The following is a 21,163-nucleotide window of genomic DNA, read 5'->3' on the forward strand; positions in this document are numbered from 1 at the left end:
TGATTGATAATGAAAATGATGAGTTCATTCACTATATAGTTCAAACTTTAGTTTTGCTGGTAATTTTCTCTTCAGATTGACGGTGTGTTTTGCTTTCGATAATTAGAACATATCTATAAGTTATATATTTGCAACTGCCAACTGCTTGATAATATTCCTAACTGGAAAAATGTTGCTTTCGCTTTGTTCACTAGCCCCAGTAATGTTTTGCATTGTGAAAGTGTCCACTGGTGATATATAGCTGGGTATACACAGCAGAACGGTGTTGCTAGAACACTGAATGAGCTATTTGCTACTCCCTCCGTCTCATAATAAATGTCTTATTTGAGCAATGCGCGGTTTTTAAGAAAATGATTGGATGTGTTGGTTTTAGTAAAAAAGTTAATGTCATTTACTAGAATACCCCTATTAATAGTAGCTGAATACGTGAAAGTTAATAAATAAGGGTATAATAGTGGAAAAATAATAATGATTGATACATTGGAATTGTAAATGGACAATTAATTTGAGACAAGAAAAAAATGCAAATGAGACACTTATTATGAGACGGAGGGAATATAAAAGAATGCGGAGAGGATCGTCATCCTATTAATATTGGTACATTGGGCTAATTCGCGACTTCAAACACTGATCGTGAAGAAGGTTTAATTTTCATTCAAATCACCAATGAAAGCTAAGTAATTCTCTCACACTCCTTAGTAAATCACCAATGAAAGATTGGCTAATGCATAATCATCGTCGATCTGCAAGCATTCTGTATCAAAGCTTGTCCTTCGTACTCCGAATGTTCCTTTCACGCACCAGGTACATACATAGATTAAAGGTCTAAATCTGAATGCTTGTGGCTTAAATGGTTAAATATAAAAAATGAATGAACCAATATATGCATTAGAATTTTGAACTCACAATTCATAACTATTTTGAGATTCCTATTCATGTATAAACATATTGTAATGGAAGCACACGAGACTTATGACAGATATTTACAGATTATTCGCAGGAATAACACCAACATTACAAGCCTAGAATAAAGTGCTTAATTCCATGTAATTTTGTCAAGGCTTCTCTCATGGTCCACCTATCTTTGGGATGATGCGCTACACATGACAAGCCAATTCTCATTGCAGCAGCTATGCACTCCTCAGCTTTGTATGTGTTGCTACGATCACTATAGCTGATGTCGCTGGATTCACCACTATGACTATCGCTGCTAAAGTTTTGTGTTGAATATTCATAAAGGTTAATAAGCCTTTGATCAACAATATTCAGTAATTTCTTCTCAAAATTGTTCATGTTTAATCCTTCTTTGAACATTTCATCTGTTGGTTTTTTGGCTATCAACATCTCTAGTAGTAGGATCCCAAAACTGTACACGTCACCACTAGTTGAAGCCTTGCCTCCTAGACCATATTCTGAAACATGTCATCCCAATTTTAGATAAGTTATGCAAAAATAGATGGTAAAAGAAAGTTCAAATCAAAGGAGAAAAATTCATTATTAAGTACCTGGGGCAATATAGCCAATTGACCCTTTCAGTTCCAGCGTGCTGCTGCTATGTTTCTCTGATGGATTTTGAGAGAGAAACCTTGCCAACCCAAAATCTGCTACATGTGCAACCATATCTTCATCTAGCAGGACATTGGCAGGTTTAAGATCACAATGGACTATTGGTGGATCACAATCATGGTGCAAGTAGTCCATGGCAGAAGCTACATCAATAGCAATATTCAACCTTTGCAACAAGGTTAGTAAAGATCCTGACTCGAGATCTTCTGGGTATAAATTCATCTCTAGATTACCATTAGGCATGAATTGCATAACCAGTGCCTTAAAATCATCCCCCTTGTAATCAGTGCTAGAGCAAGAAGTGATCACCTTGACAAGATTCCGATGCCTAATGTTTTTCAAAGCTTCGCATTCTGCACTAAAACTCTGAGAGGCTTTTCTTTGTTGCAGGTCAAGAACTTTAACAGCAAGTATGGTGGTTTGACTTTCATAAGTGCTGGTGTTGAACACACCCTTGTAAACAGAACCAAAGCCTCCTTTTCCAACCAAGTTTGTGGAAGAAAAATTGTTTGTAGCAAGCCTAATATCACCATAGGATATATTTTGAGGCAAACCCTTAAGAGGAGTTGATGACAAACTTCTATTCTCCTCCTCGTGTTTCTTTAAGGAAATTAGCAGCCACAGCAGATAGAGCATTGAAGCGAACAAAACAATCGCACCTATAATCCCTAGTATGATAGGGAGTAAAATGTTTCTCTTGTTTTTTTTACCTGCAACACACAAAGTGACTCCCAACTTGTGCGTAACTTGATTGTTAAGGCCGCATAATCTGTTGTTACCTTGGAGATCAACCTGGCTTAGGTTCATAAAAACACCTTTCATAGGAACCTCTCCTTCCAATTTGTTGAAAGACAAATTTAACCTCACCATATACTCAAGCTTTTCTAAGCTCTCAGGAATTGGACCAGTGAGATTGTTTGATGATAAATCCAAGGTCACAAGGGATGCTAAATCTCCTAGACTACTTGGAATTGAGCCACTAAAATTATTTCTTGCCATCTTAAGTGTCTTCAAGACGTTTACTTCGATTTTAGGAATGTTCCCCGACAGCTTGTTGTCTGAAACAATCATGGTCTCTAACTGCTCCATCTTGAATTCAAGAGGAAGCGATCCATTCAAAGAGTTTCCGTGTAAGTACAAAGTTGTCAATCCAGAGAGTTGAAAAATCTCCATTGGTATGACACCGGAAAGCTTATTCATTTCCAAGTCAAGAAGAGTCAATCTCTTGCATTTTCCAATGCTAGGGTGAATTCTACCTGAGAATTGGTTGTTTCCTATTGCAAGAATATACAGATTTGTTAAATTGCCAAATATATCAGGAATTTCACCAGACAATCTGTTTTGGTATATCAATAGCTGCTCCAAATTCTTGAGTGATCCTAATTCTAATGGTAACTCGCCAGTGAAATAATTCTGTTCAAAAGAGAAGGATATGAGATTTTGAAACTTGTTCATTCCTTTAGGAACACTTCCATTTAGCTGATTATTAGAAACACAGAACTGTTGTAGATTGCCTGAAAGATAGGCAACAGAATTTGGAAGTTCACCGGTCAAGTTGTTATCATTGACCATAAGAATTTGCAACTGAGTGGAGTTTCTAAGCGAATCAAAGAACTTTAAATTCAATGATGTTGTGGAAGTGAGATAGTTATTACCTAGTGTCAAATGAGTGAGGTTTTTCAGGTTGTTGAAAAGAGGTATTGGTCCATGAAATCTATTGTTAGCAAGATCAATAATTTGAAGATGTGATGAATTGGATATAGAATTTGGAATCACCCCTTCAAATCTATTGGTTGCAAGAGCAAGTGTGATTAAATTTGGAAAGGCGTGGCCGAAATCTTGCGGCAACTCGCCTGATAGATTGTTCAGTGTGAGGGATAAGAAAACTAAGGAAGAGAGGTTGAAGAAAATAGAAGTAGGAAACTTGCCAGTGAAATTGTTTTCTGAGAGTTGAAGTCTTGAAAGATTACGGAGATTGGCCAATTCAATTGGAATCTCACCTGCAAACTTGTTCCTTGCCAAAGAAAGATTCTTAAGAGAAAAGAGATTGCCAAAAGTTGAAGGGATTTCTCCTGTGAGATTATTGACAGAAAAATCTAAACTTACTAGATTATGAAGTTGACCCAATTGTGGTGGAAGTGAACCTGAGAGATTGTTGAAAGCTAATTGAATGACATTGAGGAGTGTGAAATGAGCAAATTGGATAGGAATTTGGCCATGAAAATTGTTCTTAGAAAGGTCAAGTGAATGAAGGTAAGTGAGGTTTGAGAGATTAGAAGGTAGTTTACCATAGAGACTAAGTCCTGATAAGGTGAGAGACTGAACTCTTTCACCAACTTTGGAACAGTTGACTCCATACCATGTACAATGATTAGAATCTTGTCTCCAACTGGACAAAGCACTGTTAGGATCAATTAGCTGTAATTTGAAAGATAGAAGGATATCTCTGTCTGTGTTATTGTTGTTGCAAATAATGAAGTGAAAATTATGAAGTAGGAAACATAGAAGCAAAATATGTTGTATATGGGTCATTGTAGCTGTGGAGGTAAAGTAATAATGCTGCTTGCTTCACACTTTAATGTTTCGTGTATCATGATTAATGCTATCTTTGAACTTTGGTTTAGTAGTACTAGGAAAAGAACTGGTCATGCTTTGGACGCGGTTAATCATTCACTCACAGAAGATGAGAATTTTTTTGTTTTTGACCTTTTCAACTAGCAAATGACATATAATACCCAATTCATAATCGTTTACTTGTATATTTTTTAGGCTAAGATGTGACATCTCTATCCTTAGACAAAAAACACAAATCACAGTAGTACACATGTTAGTTCCTTTGCTTAGAACAAGAAGTTTACAACAAGTGTAAGGCTTGAGATATAATGTTTTTTCTGATTGATTATTTGGTCCAAAATAGCACGAGTCTTTGCGTTTTTTTAATGAAATTGGCGGTTCTAATTTGCTAATATTTAGAATTTTTAATTAATGTGAATGAGAAACGATGTTTACGCGATTAATCTTCTTCTTACATTTTATTATAGATTAGCCAAAAGTCCAATGGACAAAAACTCAACCCATTTCAAATCAATTTTACTTGAACTAAAGTATAAATATAATTCACACGCTAAGAACAAGTACAATCTCTGATCTTCACTTTCATTATACTCATCTAGAATCTTGAACTAACTTGAACGTTAGAGTATTAACTATGCAGGTCCACCCCGCGCCACTATAAAGGAGATCGAAGCCACCGTTCAAGATTATCAGTTATTTAAATATATATTCATTTATGGATCCTAAGCGGAGCTAAAACTTTCATTGTATGTGGGAAACGACATATAATTTCGCTAATTTTCATCTTCAAATCATTTTTGATATGAAATTAGGTTTGTAACCGCAATAGGAGAAGCAAAGACGGTAATTCCGATAGCTATGACTAGAATCTTCAATACATCATATGAATCAACTATTTACCAGGCATTACCGATGGACGAGTTCTGTGATATCACATCATCTCAACCTGTCATTCATCGTACCGCTTCATACTTGCAAATGATGCAGACATTCGGCGAAGGAAAGATCAACCGAGATTAGAATTTTTAGACTCCAATAAGATCAATGGAATTCTAAATGCTTATCTATCTCGGATTCTTGCAGTCACCATAGCTGATTGCAATCTAACCGAATTTCCTATGGACGACATAAGTTCGTGTAACATCCTCTCCTCAGACATGACGAATCAGATAGGTATCCGGAAGACAGATCTCAATCCGTATGGCGAATGAGATCTACTAACTTATAATTCAACCACTAGACTTTGTATCTTCCTTGGCACCTCTATTGTCAGTTGGAAAAATAAAAAAACAACCGGTTATCTCTCATTTGTCCTCAGAAGCTGAATATAAAACATTAGTAAACACCTTTTATGAAGCCCAACGGCTCTTATACCTTCTTAAGGACTTCCGTATCTTGCACCAAAAATTTGTTTCCTTTTATTGTGACACTCAAAACGTCATCGGCATCGCTAACTAACAAGTCTTCCATGAACAAATCAAACACATATAGATGGGTTTGCACTTGGTTTGTGACAATGTTTAACATCAGATCATCCACCTTCAACCTATTGATTCTATAAAGGTTTTTTCTTTACCCACCTCCCTATGGGGGTCACCCCCAGCGAAAATCCCATTTTACCCTTGCTTCGGAAATGCATTTCCGAAATATATTTTTTTCAAAATTTTTCCAGACTTCGGAAGTGCATTTCTGAAAAAATCCCAAAAATTGGGATTTTGATAAATTCGGAGATGCATCTCCGAAAAAACAAAAAAAATCTAAAAATTTCAAAAATTAATTTTAGGATATGAATTAATTTATATATTATAAATTTGATATAATTTATGAGTAATAAATAATAATAATTATATATTTTGATATAATTTATTAGTTACGAATAATAATTATTATATATTTTTATTCTGATTCATATTTTAAAATTTAAAATTATTTTAATTAAAAAATTAAAATAATTTCACTTACAAAATGAGTTATAATTTTTTATTTATATATTTATATATTTATAATAATCATTATGTATTTATAAAAAATTAAAAAAATGAGTGTTTTAATTTATATATTTATATAATAATTATAATAATTATTATATATTTATATATTTATATAATAATTATTATATGTTAATTATAAATATATTTATATATTTATATAATAATTATAAAAATTAAAAAAATGAGTGTTTTAATTTATAATAATAATTATATATTTATATATTTATATATTAATTATTATATATTTATATATTATATATTTATATATTTCACTTACAAAATTAATAATTATTATTATATATTAATATATTTCTATTCTGATTCATAATTAAAAAGGAGATAATTTTTTATTTAGTTTAAAAAAATTAAAAAAAGATTTTGTCTTAATTTTATTTAATGAATAAATTTTATATTTAATTCTATATAATTCAAAATTTACTTATGGAATTAAAATGTTTTTGATTTATATAAGTTAGTAAAATAATTTTTAACTTTCAAATAGTTTAGGATGTTTTGATTCACCTTGATTTTATTGATTCACCTTAATTTTATTGATTCACCTTGATTTTATACCTATTAATTGTATTGATTCACCTTGATTTTAATTTTTTTAATAATTATTAATTATTTCGGAAGTGTATATCCGAAACATTCCAAGACCAATTTGGTCTTGGAATATTTCGGAGGTTCATTTCCGAATTCCATCATGGGGGTGAGTTCGGAGATGAACTTCCGAAACACCACATTTTCTGAAAATGTAACTTTATTTCGGAGATGCATCTCCGAAATCAATATTTTATATTAAAAAAAACACATTTTCGGAAGTTCATTTCCGAAAACACCTTTTTTAACAAAAAAAAGTACCTTTTCGAAAATGAACTTCCGAAACAAGGAGTAGTGTGGTAAATTCACCGGGGATGGGCAAGAAGGTTAGGAGGTGGGTGAAGAATTTTTCTTCTATAAATCAAGTTGTTGTTAGCTTCACCAAAGCACTGCACTTGGACCCTTTTACTACTATTGTCTCCAAACTTAGTATATATTCCATCCACTCCCGTTTGAGGTGGAGGTGTTAGAGTGTAAATCAGTTTAGTTGGTTATAAGGCTTAGAGCATTCATTAGTTAGTTATTATTAGTTAAATTTTTGAGAATTTCTTTGTACACCCATATAGGGTAAAAACACCCCTGAAAACCTCAAAATACCCTTCGGATATGCATATTCGAACGCTCCTAAATTTTTTTGGGATATTGGTTAATTCGGATATGCATATCCGAATGCACTCCAAAGAAATTTGGGATATTGATTAATTTGGGATATTGGTTAAATACAAATTGTTATAAATAAGGAATAAAGAGATTAAATAAAATTTTAATTTTTTTATAAATAAGAAATAAAGAGATTAAATAAAATTTTAATTTTGTAATAATTTATTTGTCACAATTTATTTTAAATTATAAAAATAATTATTTTTTAAATGACTATAACATTATGCATTATAATTAATGAAATTATCATGTTAAAAATATCCTCCTATTAACATCATAATTTTTAATTTATATTAGCTTTTTCCTTTGATATTATTATTATATCTTGATTATAATGGTATATATTTAATTATATATTTTAATTAATACAATTGATTCAACTTGATTTTAATTTTGTAATAAATATTGGATTATTTCGAATATGCATATTCGAAAAATCCCAACACCGAAAACTTGATTATTTCGGAAATGCATCTCTGAATTTTGGGAGCGAAAAAGGAATTTCACCAGAAGTCCCTAAGAAGGTATATGGATCAATAAAGAAACGCCGTAAATTTTTTCTCTGAGTTGGTTACATTTAGTTGTATATAAGCCCAATAAGGGCCCATGTAGAAAATTGATTTTGATAATAATAAATTCATTTATCTTTCTTTCCTCATCTGTGAATCATGGCTCTTGTGCCAGAAATCTGCACAAGTTAACACACCCCGATCTTTCATAAATATCATGTTAAATTGAAGCTGAAACAAAGAATAACTTTGCTTGATATATTTATTGCTTGAGTAAAGACGGTTAGATCTTGAGTTAAGGGTCTTTTGCAAAACATGAATAAGAAGAAGATGTGAATGATATAATGAAAGTTTCATAAAATAAATTCTAAAATGTGTGCTCTAACAAATTTAGGAAAATTGAATGCAAATAAATAAACCGGTGAATCCCATTCAGGATAACTTGGAAATCTTAACATGAATTTCATGTTTACATCCAGCATATTGATCAACGAAACCCTACAGAATAAAGCTATCTCATTTATTATCGTGCACTAGAAGAATAAATGAATAACTCATATATAATTTTTTACTCTTAAAACAAGTTGGTTTTCGTGTACTTTTTAGTTTGCAAAATATCTCTATTTATAGATAAATTCATGCCACTTGGTGAAGTGTGATATCCTTCGAATCATTGGTCATTTTATCTATTGTTTCCGTTTTAAATCATTGCACAAATATTGCAATGGTTCGATGGTAGACTCATTTTTCTTTATCAAAAAATACTATTAGGAAAAACGAACGCATAAAGATAAAGATGAAGATAATAACAACACAAGAATTTAACATGGAAACTATAAAATCGGAGAAAAAACCACGATCATTGTCAAATGACAACCAGAGAACAAAACTATGTGAAAATTGTTACATCATATAGACTACCCTTAACCATCCCAAGGCCCCAATACGCCCACACTTTTCAAAGAAAATATTTAACTACCCGTTACAACACTCTAATACAAGAGTATGAGAAAACAAAAAGTTTTATTTCTGAACAAGAAAACATGAAAAGTTAGATACAGGCTTAAAGTGTTTTTAATTGGTGCATCTTGTAATGAAGAACTTGAATCTTTTATAAATCATTGACTTCCTTTTCCTTTACGAAACTAAGTGAAGTGTGACTTCTTTAACATGTATATTTTCAACCAACCTTAACGATCTCTACCTTGATTGAAAATAATACATGAGCTTTCATTGTCTTCACTAACAATCATACTCCACCATAAATAATATAGTCACTTGAAGCTACACCACTCTAAGAATTTTCACATTGTTTTCACCAAAAATCATACTCTACCATAAAGAGTATATTCACTTGAAGCTACGTCACTCCAATAATTTTCCCATTGTCTTCATTGACAATCATAGTTAAAAAATTATGATACTCTCCGATGAAGAATATATTTCACTTGAAGGTAAAACACTACAAGAATTTCACATAATCATCAACTACAATCATATACTATCATAAAGATTATATTTCACTTGAAGTTAAACAACTCCAAAAATTTCACATGTCAAAAACCAGGTTGAAAAATTATGGTGCAGGTTGGCAGAAAGCTCTTTAACCATCGACATAATCTCATAGCACTTCTTGTATAATCATGATTGTATCAACACATCTTTAACATAAAATTTTCACAAGTCAAAAAAATTCTTCCATCAATTTTCTCTAAGTCAATCTTCACTGCACTTGAAAAACTTGATATTGCATTCAAAACCTTTCTCGCAGAAAAAAATTCTCAATCAACATAGAGTATACAATTTCTTTTCTGATGTGAAAGATTAGACAAAACTGTAACCACATAGCATACTAAAAAATTTATACCAATCAAATCAAGACTCTTTATACCAATTGTTAAGAAAAACAAATGCATAAATAAAAAGATAAACACAATAACGAACACCGGAGAAAAACCACGACCGTTGTCAGGTGACAACAAGAAAATAAAACTAAGAAAATTGTTATAATACATAGACTACTCTCAACCACCAAAAACTCCGATACACCCACGCTCTCCAAACAAAATATTTAACTATCCTTCACAACACTCTAACATAAGAGTATGAAAGAAAATATAAAATTTAAAGTGTTTTTGACGGGTACATCTTGTAGTAAAAAACTTAAATCCTTTATATAGATTTGAACTTCCTCTTCCGTTACAAAATTAAGCGATGTAAAACTTTTTGAATACTTATATTTTGAATAAACATAACCAATTAAATCCAAAAACCTTATTAAACAAAATTAACCATTATCATTCAAAAATTAATATTTTGAATATTTTTCCAACAAAGCCATGGCAATTTCTACCAACATGTCTAGGAGACATACTTGCATGGATACAAACCTAAATTCATATTTTTAAAAACAACCAATAAAAATAGAGAAAATTCAAATTTATATAATATTTAATTTTGTTTTTAATTGGGTATCATGGGGGTGGTTGAGATCATGCCCGACCCTGTGCAAGAGCTACAACAGCACATGGCCTCAAATTTTAAAGGGCCCCAAATATTTAAAAGTGCAATTTTTTTATATTAATATTAATAAATGTAAAAAGTGTTGTAAAAAATTTCAATAAATCAAAAAAAAGTTATAATAAAAAATCAATACAATCAAAAAATGATAATCAAAAAATGAGATTGATCAAAGTCAAAATAATTATAATTAAATATTTTTTATTAATATATAATTATATTTTTTATGTATCATTTTTAATTATTATTTTTTTCAAAAATTGAACCTATTTTTTAAATTAGAAGGGAGACTCTTATTTGATTGGACCGGCCCTAATTGTGATAATGGAGGAGAGAGACAATTTTATTTTTATTAACTGTTTTCCCATATCCAAATATTGAAGATTTTTTAAGTTGTATTGACCTTTTCAATTCAAAAGTGAGGTAATATACAACAGATCATCGTTTACTTTTTTAGGCTCACATCATCTCACATTGACAAAAAAAACACAAATCACCATCAAAAGACATATTAATTAGTTCCTTTCCTTTTAATAAAGTTTATAGAATGTATGATTTGATAAACTAGTCTACCTTCTTGGACTCAAATTATATATTTAGAATTTTTAATGCTTTTGATGCGACAAACTATCCAATTAGTTATTTAATTACTTTTTTCACCATTAATTATATGTGTGTAGGGGTGTTTAAAATCAAATCAATCCAATAGAAAACTGCAAACCAAACTAAACTAAACTAAAATCGCAAAAAATCACATTTAGTTCGGATTTGTTTGAGTTATCTTTTAACAAAATCGTATGGTTTGGTTTAATTTGCAGTTTATATATTGCAAACCAAACCAAACCGCATTATGTTACAACCTAAATTTTACTTAACTCACATTCAAAGCAAATCTAAGCCTATTATACATTAGTCTTATGATTACGAACAACTTTCTCATTCTTACGCTTATGGTTTCAATTTCAATCTTCTCAAATCTCTCATAGAATTATCGCACCATCTTTCCCACATACATCTTACCTCTTCTTCTCTAATCTTTCCTATCTTATATTTTTTCTTTTTCACTTTCTCATTTTTATGCAAATGTTTCCTCTTTCAATTTCGTTTTTATCGCACATCTTCTTCTGTAATCTCTCATCTCTTATGTTCCTTCTTTTTCATCTTCACTAATCTCTCATTTTTTTATGGTTTCATTATAATATTTTTGATACTATTTTATGCTATTATTTTATGTTTATTATTTCACTTTTGTCTAACCTAATTTATACATATTAAATGGAAAGTTGTTGTCTAAATATGATGAATTTGTTGTTATTAGGTAGTGTATGAATGACTAAATATAAAGTTATGTTGTCATCTATATGTGTAGGTATGACTCAATAAAATATTTATAAAAAACCCAACCAATCGAACCGTATCAAACCGCATTGATTTGATTTTTTTCTAAACGCCAACCAAACCAAAGCAAACCGCATGTCTTTTTCTCCTGCGGATCGAAACAGCACCGCAAACACCTCTATGTATATGAGAAAGAATTAGTCAGCAACTAGATTATCTTGCTTCTAAACATGTATGTTTTTTTTTCTTTATAAATATACATATCCTTCAAGTTATATATGTACTACTTGGCATTCTAAACTTGCAATTAATATAACTATTTTTGTTAGAAATATGAAACTTCTCTACAAATTAAAGTCATTTGTTGCTCTCTTAGCAATACTTTTATTACTCGTGTCATTTATGATGGTTAGTGCTGCCCAATCCAATTTCAAACGTGGTATGTTTCTGTTTATGTATTTAACTTTAAAATGTGAGAACCATATGTCATATACTAGTTCAAAATATTATCTTTTTCTCTTAATTGTTTAACTGATTCATTTAAATTTTTATATGGTGCAGGGAGAAAACTTTTGGAGGAGGAGGATGTGCCTGCTTACAAGGGATTTCCTGGTGGTGGAGGATATCCATGACTGCTTAGAATATATCTTATGATATATTTATAATAACTGTGTTACTTTATATAACAAACAATTAATTTTTAGATTTATTAAATAATTAATATATCTATTATATATATATATATATAAATATATATATATATATATATATATATATATATATATATATATATATATATATTAAGTATTCGATGAATCTAAAAAAATAAATAGTCTCGTATATAAAGAACCGAAGTAATAATAATTAAGGAGTTGAACACATCATTTGTACTTTATTTGGTAATACTTCGGCATGTCCAGTTTCAAGGCAATCATATGTATAATATCATCCATATCACAACTAAATAATGACAAGAGAGCTGTTAAATAAATAATTAAAATTAGTAGACCTGTTTTGTAGCAGGTATAATTTTCCTCTTCCTTAATTTGTCCTCTAAAACTTTATTTGCTGGGTGGAAACTTGGAATGTATATTTAGTGCGGTTTGTGTTAGATATTAAAAATAAAAATTTATTTATTTATTTTTAATATGATTTTTATGAAATACATTTTTTTTAAATAAAAGTCATTTTAAACTCTTTTTTTATAAAAGAAAAAAAATAATTTTCTCACCCAAAAACTTAAATATTTATTGTGAAAAGATTTACATAGTAAAATTAGTTTTAAAAAGTAATTTTCACACCCAAAAAGTTAAATATTTGTGAAAAATTAAGTTCTAATAAAATTTATTCAACCTGGTTTTATATGTAATTAATTTTTTTAAAATTTTGATATCTTAGTTAGTTTTAAATTAATTTTTCATTCAAAATTTTTAATAAAATATATATCAAAATATTTAGATAATATCATCAAAATTATTTTTAAAAAAATTAAACAAACAAATTTGTTTATAATATCACTAAACTAAATGAGAAATCATCACTCGTTAATGGGCCTTACATAGAGATAAATTTGAAGTATGAAAATATCTTCCATGCACAATTTACCCTCTCTTCATTGTTAATAGATTTTGAGAATTTCTTAATATATTTTTAAGGATTTTTAGAAGTTTTTGGCAAAATTTCTGCAATATTCCCTTGATTCGGATATGCATATCTAAATATACTTAATATTTTATTTTTTGAAAACATTTTATTTTATGAGAGTTTTTATATCTGAACTAATGGAGGGTATATCAATTAAGATTAAGGTGTATCAATTATATTAGTTGTATTACATTATATACAATTTATATATACAATTTATATGAATAAAAATATACTCTAATATTATCTCATTAAGCACATATTATAATATAGAAAATACATTTTCAATAAAAGATACATTAAGAATACAAATTTTTCTTAATTAATAATGGATTGTTGAGATTGGTTGAAAATATACATGTTAATACTCTTTATAGTAATGTATGATTGTTAGTAAAGACAATAAAAACTTACTAACTTAAAATAAATTGGTTTAAATTGTCAATATATATATATATATATATATATATATATATATATATATATATATATATATATATATATATATATATATATATATATATATATATATATATATATATATATATATATAATTCTATTAAATAAGATAATGATGTATTTATTAATGTATTTTTTATTACATAATTCATATCTATTATAAAATTAAAAAAATGTTTATCCAATATACATTAATTCTTGCTTTATTCTCTACCAAATAGTTAAAACTGTAATCAAGAAAGGTTTTAGATATGCATATTTGAATTCATCAAAAATACTCTCTAAAACATAGGTTGTTTTCGAAGATGCATATTTAAATTACTATTTTTTTTACAGCCTCTAAACAATACACTACTAGAAATATTCAAATTTCCTGCGGATTTACCTGCGGAGTTTAGCTAAATTTCTGCAGGAAACACGTTACCTGCGGATTTTCCTGCGATTTCTTGTCCCCAGCTAAAACCTGCGTGGGTAATATTTTCGGCAGGAAGTTCCGCAGGTAATTCCGCAGCTAAATCCGCAGGAAAACATCCGCAGATAAATCTGCAGGAAATATATTTAAAAAATAAAAAAAAATATCTATATTAATATTTGCTCCCCTAGAAGTATTAGGGGCAAAAAATTCAGCGCCTCGACGCTTTCAAGCCAGATTCATGTTGAAAGCCACCATAAAAATAGAAAGGTTTGCCGATTACCTTTACCTCGTGGCACCTCCTTTTGATCACCAAGGATATATGTTACGGGCGGTGGGTTTAATTTCCCCACATCACGTCCCCATTTCCCTGCTTGGTTTCTGATACATCTCAGCACCAGTAGTTTCCCTCCACTGAATTGTAACAGACAACATGCTTATACTTGTATAATCTATCATGAACTAAAATTAAAATGTAGCTCCAAAACTATGCAGTCTTCAACTTTTGCAGCTCATATTGCCATATTGGCTTGTTTCTTCTGAGTATAAAATGCCGTTGGGAGATAGAAGGCGCAGAAGGGCCACAAAAAACCGAGCCTAATGAACACGATATTTCCATGTCAGTATTTGTTCACAAAAAAATACTAGCACTTTCTATAAATTCTAGGTCCGAGTCTCACCCATTGAAATCCAACAAGGGAAAACCAACAGCCTTGCAAACCATATCTACTACATAAGATCTGGCATTGAGGTAAATTGGGTGTTAGAGAACAATTAGTCAAGCAATATTTCTATGTACCCAAGAAAGGGTTGTTACCGATAATACTAAAGCATTTAAACAAAAGCATCCAGTCGTCGACAAACTTATAAATCGTAGATCCTATCCATCCCGAATAAGCAAATATACACAATTAGCTTACAACCTTAAAATAATACTTGTTATATAATGCATTCAGTTGCCTTTATTTGAATGAGTAGTAACAAGAAACAAGCTAGGAACAAATAAGAAAATACAAGACAAAGTTAGAGATCCTAGAATAATTAAGTGGAAACTCCTTAAATAATGAAAACCCAAATATTCTAATCGAACACACGAGCGTACCAGCAATGTCCCTCCAGGCTGATAGTTGCAGGTGTGACCACCAGCAATCTCTAAACTTTTTAGGAATTTTTTTATACACACCCTTAACCTTTTTAGAAGTTTCTGGCGAAATTATAGTTTTACTCTTTGAATTCTGAGAGGCATATATGAACGCACCATATTTCACTTTTTTATGGGTGTTTTTGGAGTTGTATTTCTGAATTCACCCATCGATTTGGCCGAAACAAACATAACGTTACACTTTTCAACAGAAATATATTCATTACCAATATAAATAAAATGAGAAACAAACTAAGTATCAATTCTGGCACTCTTTTTACCTCAGCTAGTTTTTCCCTTAACGATTCTAACTCCGCGTCTAGTTCTTCATGGGAAGCAGCTACAATATCAATGTCATCTCCACCAGGGACGGACCCAGAAAATTTAAAATGTGGGGGCAATAATCATTTTAAATTTACAATATTAAAAATATAATAAAAATGATCCATGTAAAAAAACATGTAAGTTTCTAAAATTAAAATTATAAAAATATATGTTATTGTTTTCAATAAAATTTCATATAATAAAGACATTTAATAAAAATATATATTATTAGCTAATTATTTACATTAAAATAATAATTATAATGTATAAATAAATTGAATATCTTTAACAATTTTTTTTTTAAATACTGATTTGCTTTTTCTAGTAAAAAACAACGTTTTTTTATCACTATTCCATCCATATAATGAGGTAAGTAGCAGACAAATTATTTCCAACATGTATTTATTCTATGACCATATTATTAAATATTTGGATTTAAGTTATGGTTAAGTACATAAGATTCATGTTTTGTTAGCTTCAGCCTTCTATGATATGATGTTATAGGTTGATTTATAGTGGGGGCAGTAGCCCACATATATGATAGAGTAGGTCCGTCCCTGATCTCCACCCAATGCATCCTGAAAGGCAGTAGTACACTTTTAAATAAACACAACATCTACTATTAGCGTCTCTTCCACAACATTGTCCTTACTCGTCATTCAAACCTTCCCTAACAACAAATATTAGTATTAATATTATTCTATCCTAACTTGCTGAGTTGAAAAATATGACAAATTAAGTTTTGTTTTAGCTGTGCATTTCATCAAACAGCTAGAAGTCATAAAACAGAGCAGAAAATGAATCGTTATTGTTTAACTTTAATACCCAATGATTATAAGCTTCTATGATTGGCATGAAGTTCAAAGAAAATAAGATTCTAAAATGTATCTTATCATCCTTCATATTCAGAAAATCATTGTCACTCATTCAAGATTAAAAGCTATACAAAGAATGAGATTATGAACCATGACGAGAACGGTGAACGGCGGTGAGGACGCGAACGGTGGACGGGAGAACAGTGGACGGGAGGACGGCGGACGGCGATGAGGACGCGAACGACGACGATCGACAGTGAAGAGATGAGAGTGGCATGAGAATGTTCGATAGGGTTTCGACATTGAAGGATAACTCTTTTTCTATTTTTTTAGGTTTATATTCATATTATTTTATTTTTATTATTATTATTTTATTATTATTATTTTATTATTATTATTATTATAATTATAAATAAATAAAACATTATCTTATATATCCTATCATATTAATATTTTTTATTTAAAATTTAAAATTTTAACTTTTTATATTAAACTTGACAATAAAATATCAATTGAATTTAGTGTCTTAGTGTTAGAGCTGTCAAAATGGGCTACACGACTCTAAACGGGCCGGCCCATGCGGGCATTAGGATTTTTAGGGCTGTATCAAAAAGACCCTGTGTAATATGGGCTCGAGATTTACTACACGAGCCCGGACATAAATGAGTTTTTTTATTTAAAAAAATTAAAATAAAAACTCCTGTTAGCTGAAGATTTCGTTTTATAAATTGGTTCTTCGAAGAAGTAAAAATTCGAAGGAAAGATGGTTACTGATGACCATCCCTTAAAAATAAAAGAATGGCTCTTGATGGCCATGCTTCGAGAATGAAGACTTCTAAGTTCGTTATGAAGATAATGAATACTGAAGCTAGTAGAAGTGTATGTCTTCGAGGACTTAGACAAAATTTATGAAATATGTTCAAGTATTACTACTTAGCGTGTTTTCGTAGTGTTTTTAAATACACTGCCACGCGTCGAAGAAGGACTCAGGCGGGAAGATTTGAAATTCGAAGACGGTTTCGTAACTGTCTAAATAACAGATGGCGTCCCTGGAGTTCTTATGAGAAACGTGGCATTAGATTAGCGTAGGGCCGTTAAGGTCGAAATTAGTATAAATAGGAGTCTTAATGTTAGGATTCTGTGTATTCATTTTGTACAAATCACTCACATATTACTCAAGTATCAAGTGTTAAGAGAAAGAGTTCGCTGAGAAAATGTACGTATGACACCACCATTTTAATACATGTGTATTCTCTTTCGTTTTCAAATATCTTTCAGTATTATTGCATTTCATTTACTTCTTGCCATTTACATTTCTGTATTTTTACTTTCATGTCATTTACTTTTGAAGTATTTAATATTCCTGCATTTTAAGATTCCTTATGCTTTAACAATACTTTCGTTTCATATGTTATTTTACTTATCCTTTCACTGAAATTATACTTACGTATAACCAAGTGATTGTCAAGATTACTCGTTTTATTCGAAACAATTCTTATTAACGAAGACGAATCATGACTATGGTTCGAATGACCATTGATAACAATCTTTTTGACTATGTGTCCTAGGATCAATCTAGTCGATCCTGCGAGTAACCAAATCATATTTATTATAGTTTGGAAGACTAGCGGTTGTTTACCGGAAATCACCGTAAACAAATTGGCACGCCCAGTGGGACTGTGTCAAGCAGATTGTTTTTAATCAATTGTTTTATTTTTGTCTAGACAATATCAAGACCTTGTATGAACCTTAGGAACGGTAAGTTAACGAACAGTGCACAACCGATTCCCAAACGAAGGTACAACAAGAAAATGGTCGTTACGGCCAGTGCAGGGGGTGACCAGGGTCCCCCACCAGGTTCAGGATCAGGAGCGGCAAATTCGACTTCTAGTCAGGGAACACGGGATACACCGGGTCCAAATGGATCGAGACCTGCAGATAATTTCCAGGCTATGCCTGAAAATAATACAGGACCTTCAGGGACTATTCCAGTTTCAGTAACGACAACCGCACCCTCATCCACAAGCGTAGAGGAAATACCATTTTCCTCGACAAATGCTGCAAATAACTTGTTTGGTCAAGGCACGAATTCTACTTTTGAGTAGGGGCACTAAGGTACCCAAATTTACAAAGTTTTCAGGCGAAACTAACGAGTCAACGGTAGAACATATTGCTAGATATTTGACAGAAGCAAGGGACTTAGCAGGAAACGAAGATCTAAGGATCAAATATTTCCCTAGTTCGCTAACAAAGAATGCTTTCATTTGGTTCACTACCCTGCCACCAAATTCAATAGATGCATGGGCACATATAGAAAGGCTGTTCCATGAACAATTCTACATAGGCCAAACTAAGATAAGTCTGAAAGAATTGGCCAGTATTAAAAGAAAGTTCACAGAACCAATTGATGATTACTTGAATAGGTTCCGTCTGTTGAAATCAAGGTGTTTTACAACAGTCCCAGAGCATGAACTAGTCGAAATGGCTGCGGGTGGTCTAGATTATTCAATTAGAAAGAAACTAGATACCCAATACCTTAGGGATATGGCCCAGTTGGCAGATAGGGTTCGACAGGTCGAACGCTTGAAGGCAGAAAAGGTTAGAGCAAATAAAAGTTATAAAAAGGAAAGGGTAGCGTACGTCGAAGCCGAAGACGCTGATGATGAGTCTTTCAATGACTCCTATAACCTTGAAGAAGTCGAAATAGACTTAGCTGAGTTGAAAGAAGCGCCACCTTATGCCTGCAAATTGCTAAACCCTGCAAATGGAAAAAATCCAGTAGAAAACGATAAGAATGATAGGTTCCCTAAGAAAACTTATACATTCGACGTTACCAAGTGTGATGAAATATTTGATTTACTGGTGAAAGATGGCCAAATGATACTGCCTCCAAATTCCAAAATTCCTCCGTTGGAACAACGGAAGAAAAGAGGTTTTTGTAAATATCATGGTTTTTTAGGCCATAAAACTTCACAATGTTTTCTTTTCAGGGATCTAATTCAAAATGCTATCAAAGATGGAAGGTTGAAGTTTGCTGACAAGACCAAGAGTCACATGAAGGTCGATACCAATCCCCTGAACATTGCTGACGCTAGCCTCTGTGAGCTAGAAGATATCAACATGGTGGAGGCATCTGAAGTCGAAGTTGCGGAAACCAAAACAATGTTCAATGGAAAGCAGGCTACTGAGAGCCTAAATAATGATATAGTCTTCAATACTGATGTTGAAGAATCTTCCAAGACAGAGATACCTGAAGAGTCGAAGGGAGACAACAGTGAGGCCACTGAAGACCTCAGAATGAAACTCCAGAAAATCCAAATCTCTGAAGTTCCTCCAGCAGTTGTTAACATGGTCAGCGCCAGACGTCCAGTGTCTGAATTTGGCGAATTAGAGACATGGCTGACGAGGCAAAATGGGGGCATCGAAGCTCCTCCAAAAGGTGAAAGCCTCAAAGACTACCTTTGGAATTGCCATGAGAGGAATGGTGGAAAACAATGGATGTGTCCAAGGTGTTCGATCATGCTGAATCGAAGGGTCGAAGCTAACTTCGAAAGGGCTCGACGCGAAAGATGGGAACACCCAGGGAGAGAACCAAGTCCCCTACTACAAGTGTACCCAAGGATGGAGGAAAGCTTAGTAGGATTTTTGGTCAGATGCCACAAAGGGAACACTGAAGTTGCACTATGCCCCAGATGTGGGGCAGTCTATGATGAAATGTTGGCAAGATCATTCGAACGTGTGTACTGCTACATGGGTCGAGAAACTCAGGGGTTGCGTCCTAACCTATACGGCTCCGACACATGGACTCCAACGAAGAGGCCTGATAGCCCACACCCCAGAGCTCGAAGGATAACATTCAAAGTCCCTGCAGATGCACCCAGGGATAGATGGGTGCAAGCTAATGCAAGAAACAACAAATGGCGAAGTTGGGACCAAGGAGGAAGAACTGCAATGGCATATAGGAAGCAATTTCAAAAACCAAATCGAGAGGCGTATCGACTGGAGAATTACAAAGGAAAAAATCCTATGTCCCGATCCCAGTGGAGAAGGCATCAGAGAATAAAAAAGGCTCAAAAGGAATACAGACCAAGAGAAGTGGGAGATTCTAGTAGCAACCAAGTCCCACACCAGGGGGCAAAGTCAAACAAACCTCCGGTGGAACGCAGGCTATTCGAAGCTGAAAAGATCTTGGACGAAGAAGAAAAGATGCGCTCCAATTCCTGGAAAGAAGAGGATAGAATGACAAATGATTTCGATTCTAATGGAGTGTCGTCTATAAACCTCAATTGCAACGTTGTATCCGTACTCCCTCATGAGTTTAATCAGGAGACTGAAGTTGAAGACTGCGAAGAGGCAGATATCGAGGAAATGGCGAAGCACAGGCCTGTGTGTTATTATGTGCTGAATAATGGTGCAGTTGAAGAACAGAACGCTTTCTTCGAAAGGCCTGATGAGGGTATGCGAAATCATTTGAAGCCACTCTATATCAGGGCTAAAATTGAGAATGTTGGCATTAATAAAGTCTTAGTCGATGGGGGAGCAGCGGTGAACCTAATGCCTCAATACATGCTAAAGAGAATTGGTATGTTCGATACTGATATAAGGCC

At 32.1% G+C, this 21,163-nt stretch overlaps 1 protein-coding gene and 1 long non-coding RNA gene across 2 annotated transcripts; both read right to left on the reverse strand.

Annotated features, from left to right (window-relative positions):
- Window positions 1-412: 412 nt before the first annotated feature.
- LOC131626197 (probable LRR receptor-like serine/threonine-protein kinase At3g47570) lies at window positions 413-4,261 on the reverse strand. The gene is made up of 2 exons (XM_058897028.1): window positions 1,506-4,261; window positions 413-1,412 (listed from the first exon to the last, which is right to left on the reverse strand). The coding sequence occupies exons 1-2, from the start codon at window positions 4,096-4,098 to the stop codon at window positions 1,015-1,017; spliced, it is 2,991 nt and encodes a 996-aa protein (XP_058753011.1). The 5' UTR covers window positions 4,099-4,261; the 3' UTR covers window positions 413-1,014.
- Window positions 4,262-14,504: 10,243 nt separating this feature from the next.
- LOC131626183 (uncharacterized) lies at window positions 14,505-15,384 on the reverse strand. Its single transcript, XR_009291059.1, has 3 exons — window positions 15,094-15,384; window positions 14,957-15,016; window positions 14,505-14,873 (listed from the first exon to the last, which is right to left on the reverse strand). It is a non-coding gene; the product is annotated as an uncharacterized LOC131626183 (long non-coding RNA).
- Between the last annotated feature and the right edge of the window lie 5,779 nt (window positions 15,385-21,163).

The sequence above is a fragment of the Vicia villosa genome, unplaced genomic scaffold (assembly GCF_029867415.1).
Source record: "Vicia villosa cultivar HV-30 ecotype Madison, WI unplaced genomic scaffold, Vvil1.0 ctg.000273F_1_1_3, whole genome shotgun sequence".
In the NCBI taxonomy this organism is placed as follows: Eukaryota; Viridiplantae; Streptophyta; class Magnoliopsida; order Fabales; family Fabaceae; genus Vicia; species Vicia villosa.

Coding starts and splice junctions, on each gene's coding strand:
- LOC131626197 (XM_058897028.1), bottom strand. CDS start 4,098: ATGACCCATATACAACATATTTTGCTTCTATGTTTCCTACTTCATAAT. Junction 1,413..1,505: donor AATTGGCTATATTGCCCCAG/GTACTTAATAAT, acceptor GACATGTTTCAG/AATATGGTCTAGGAGGCAAG.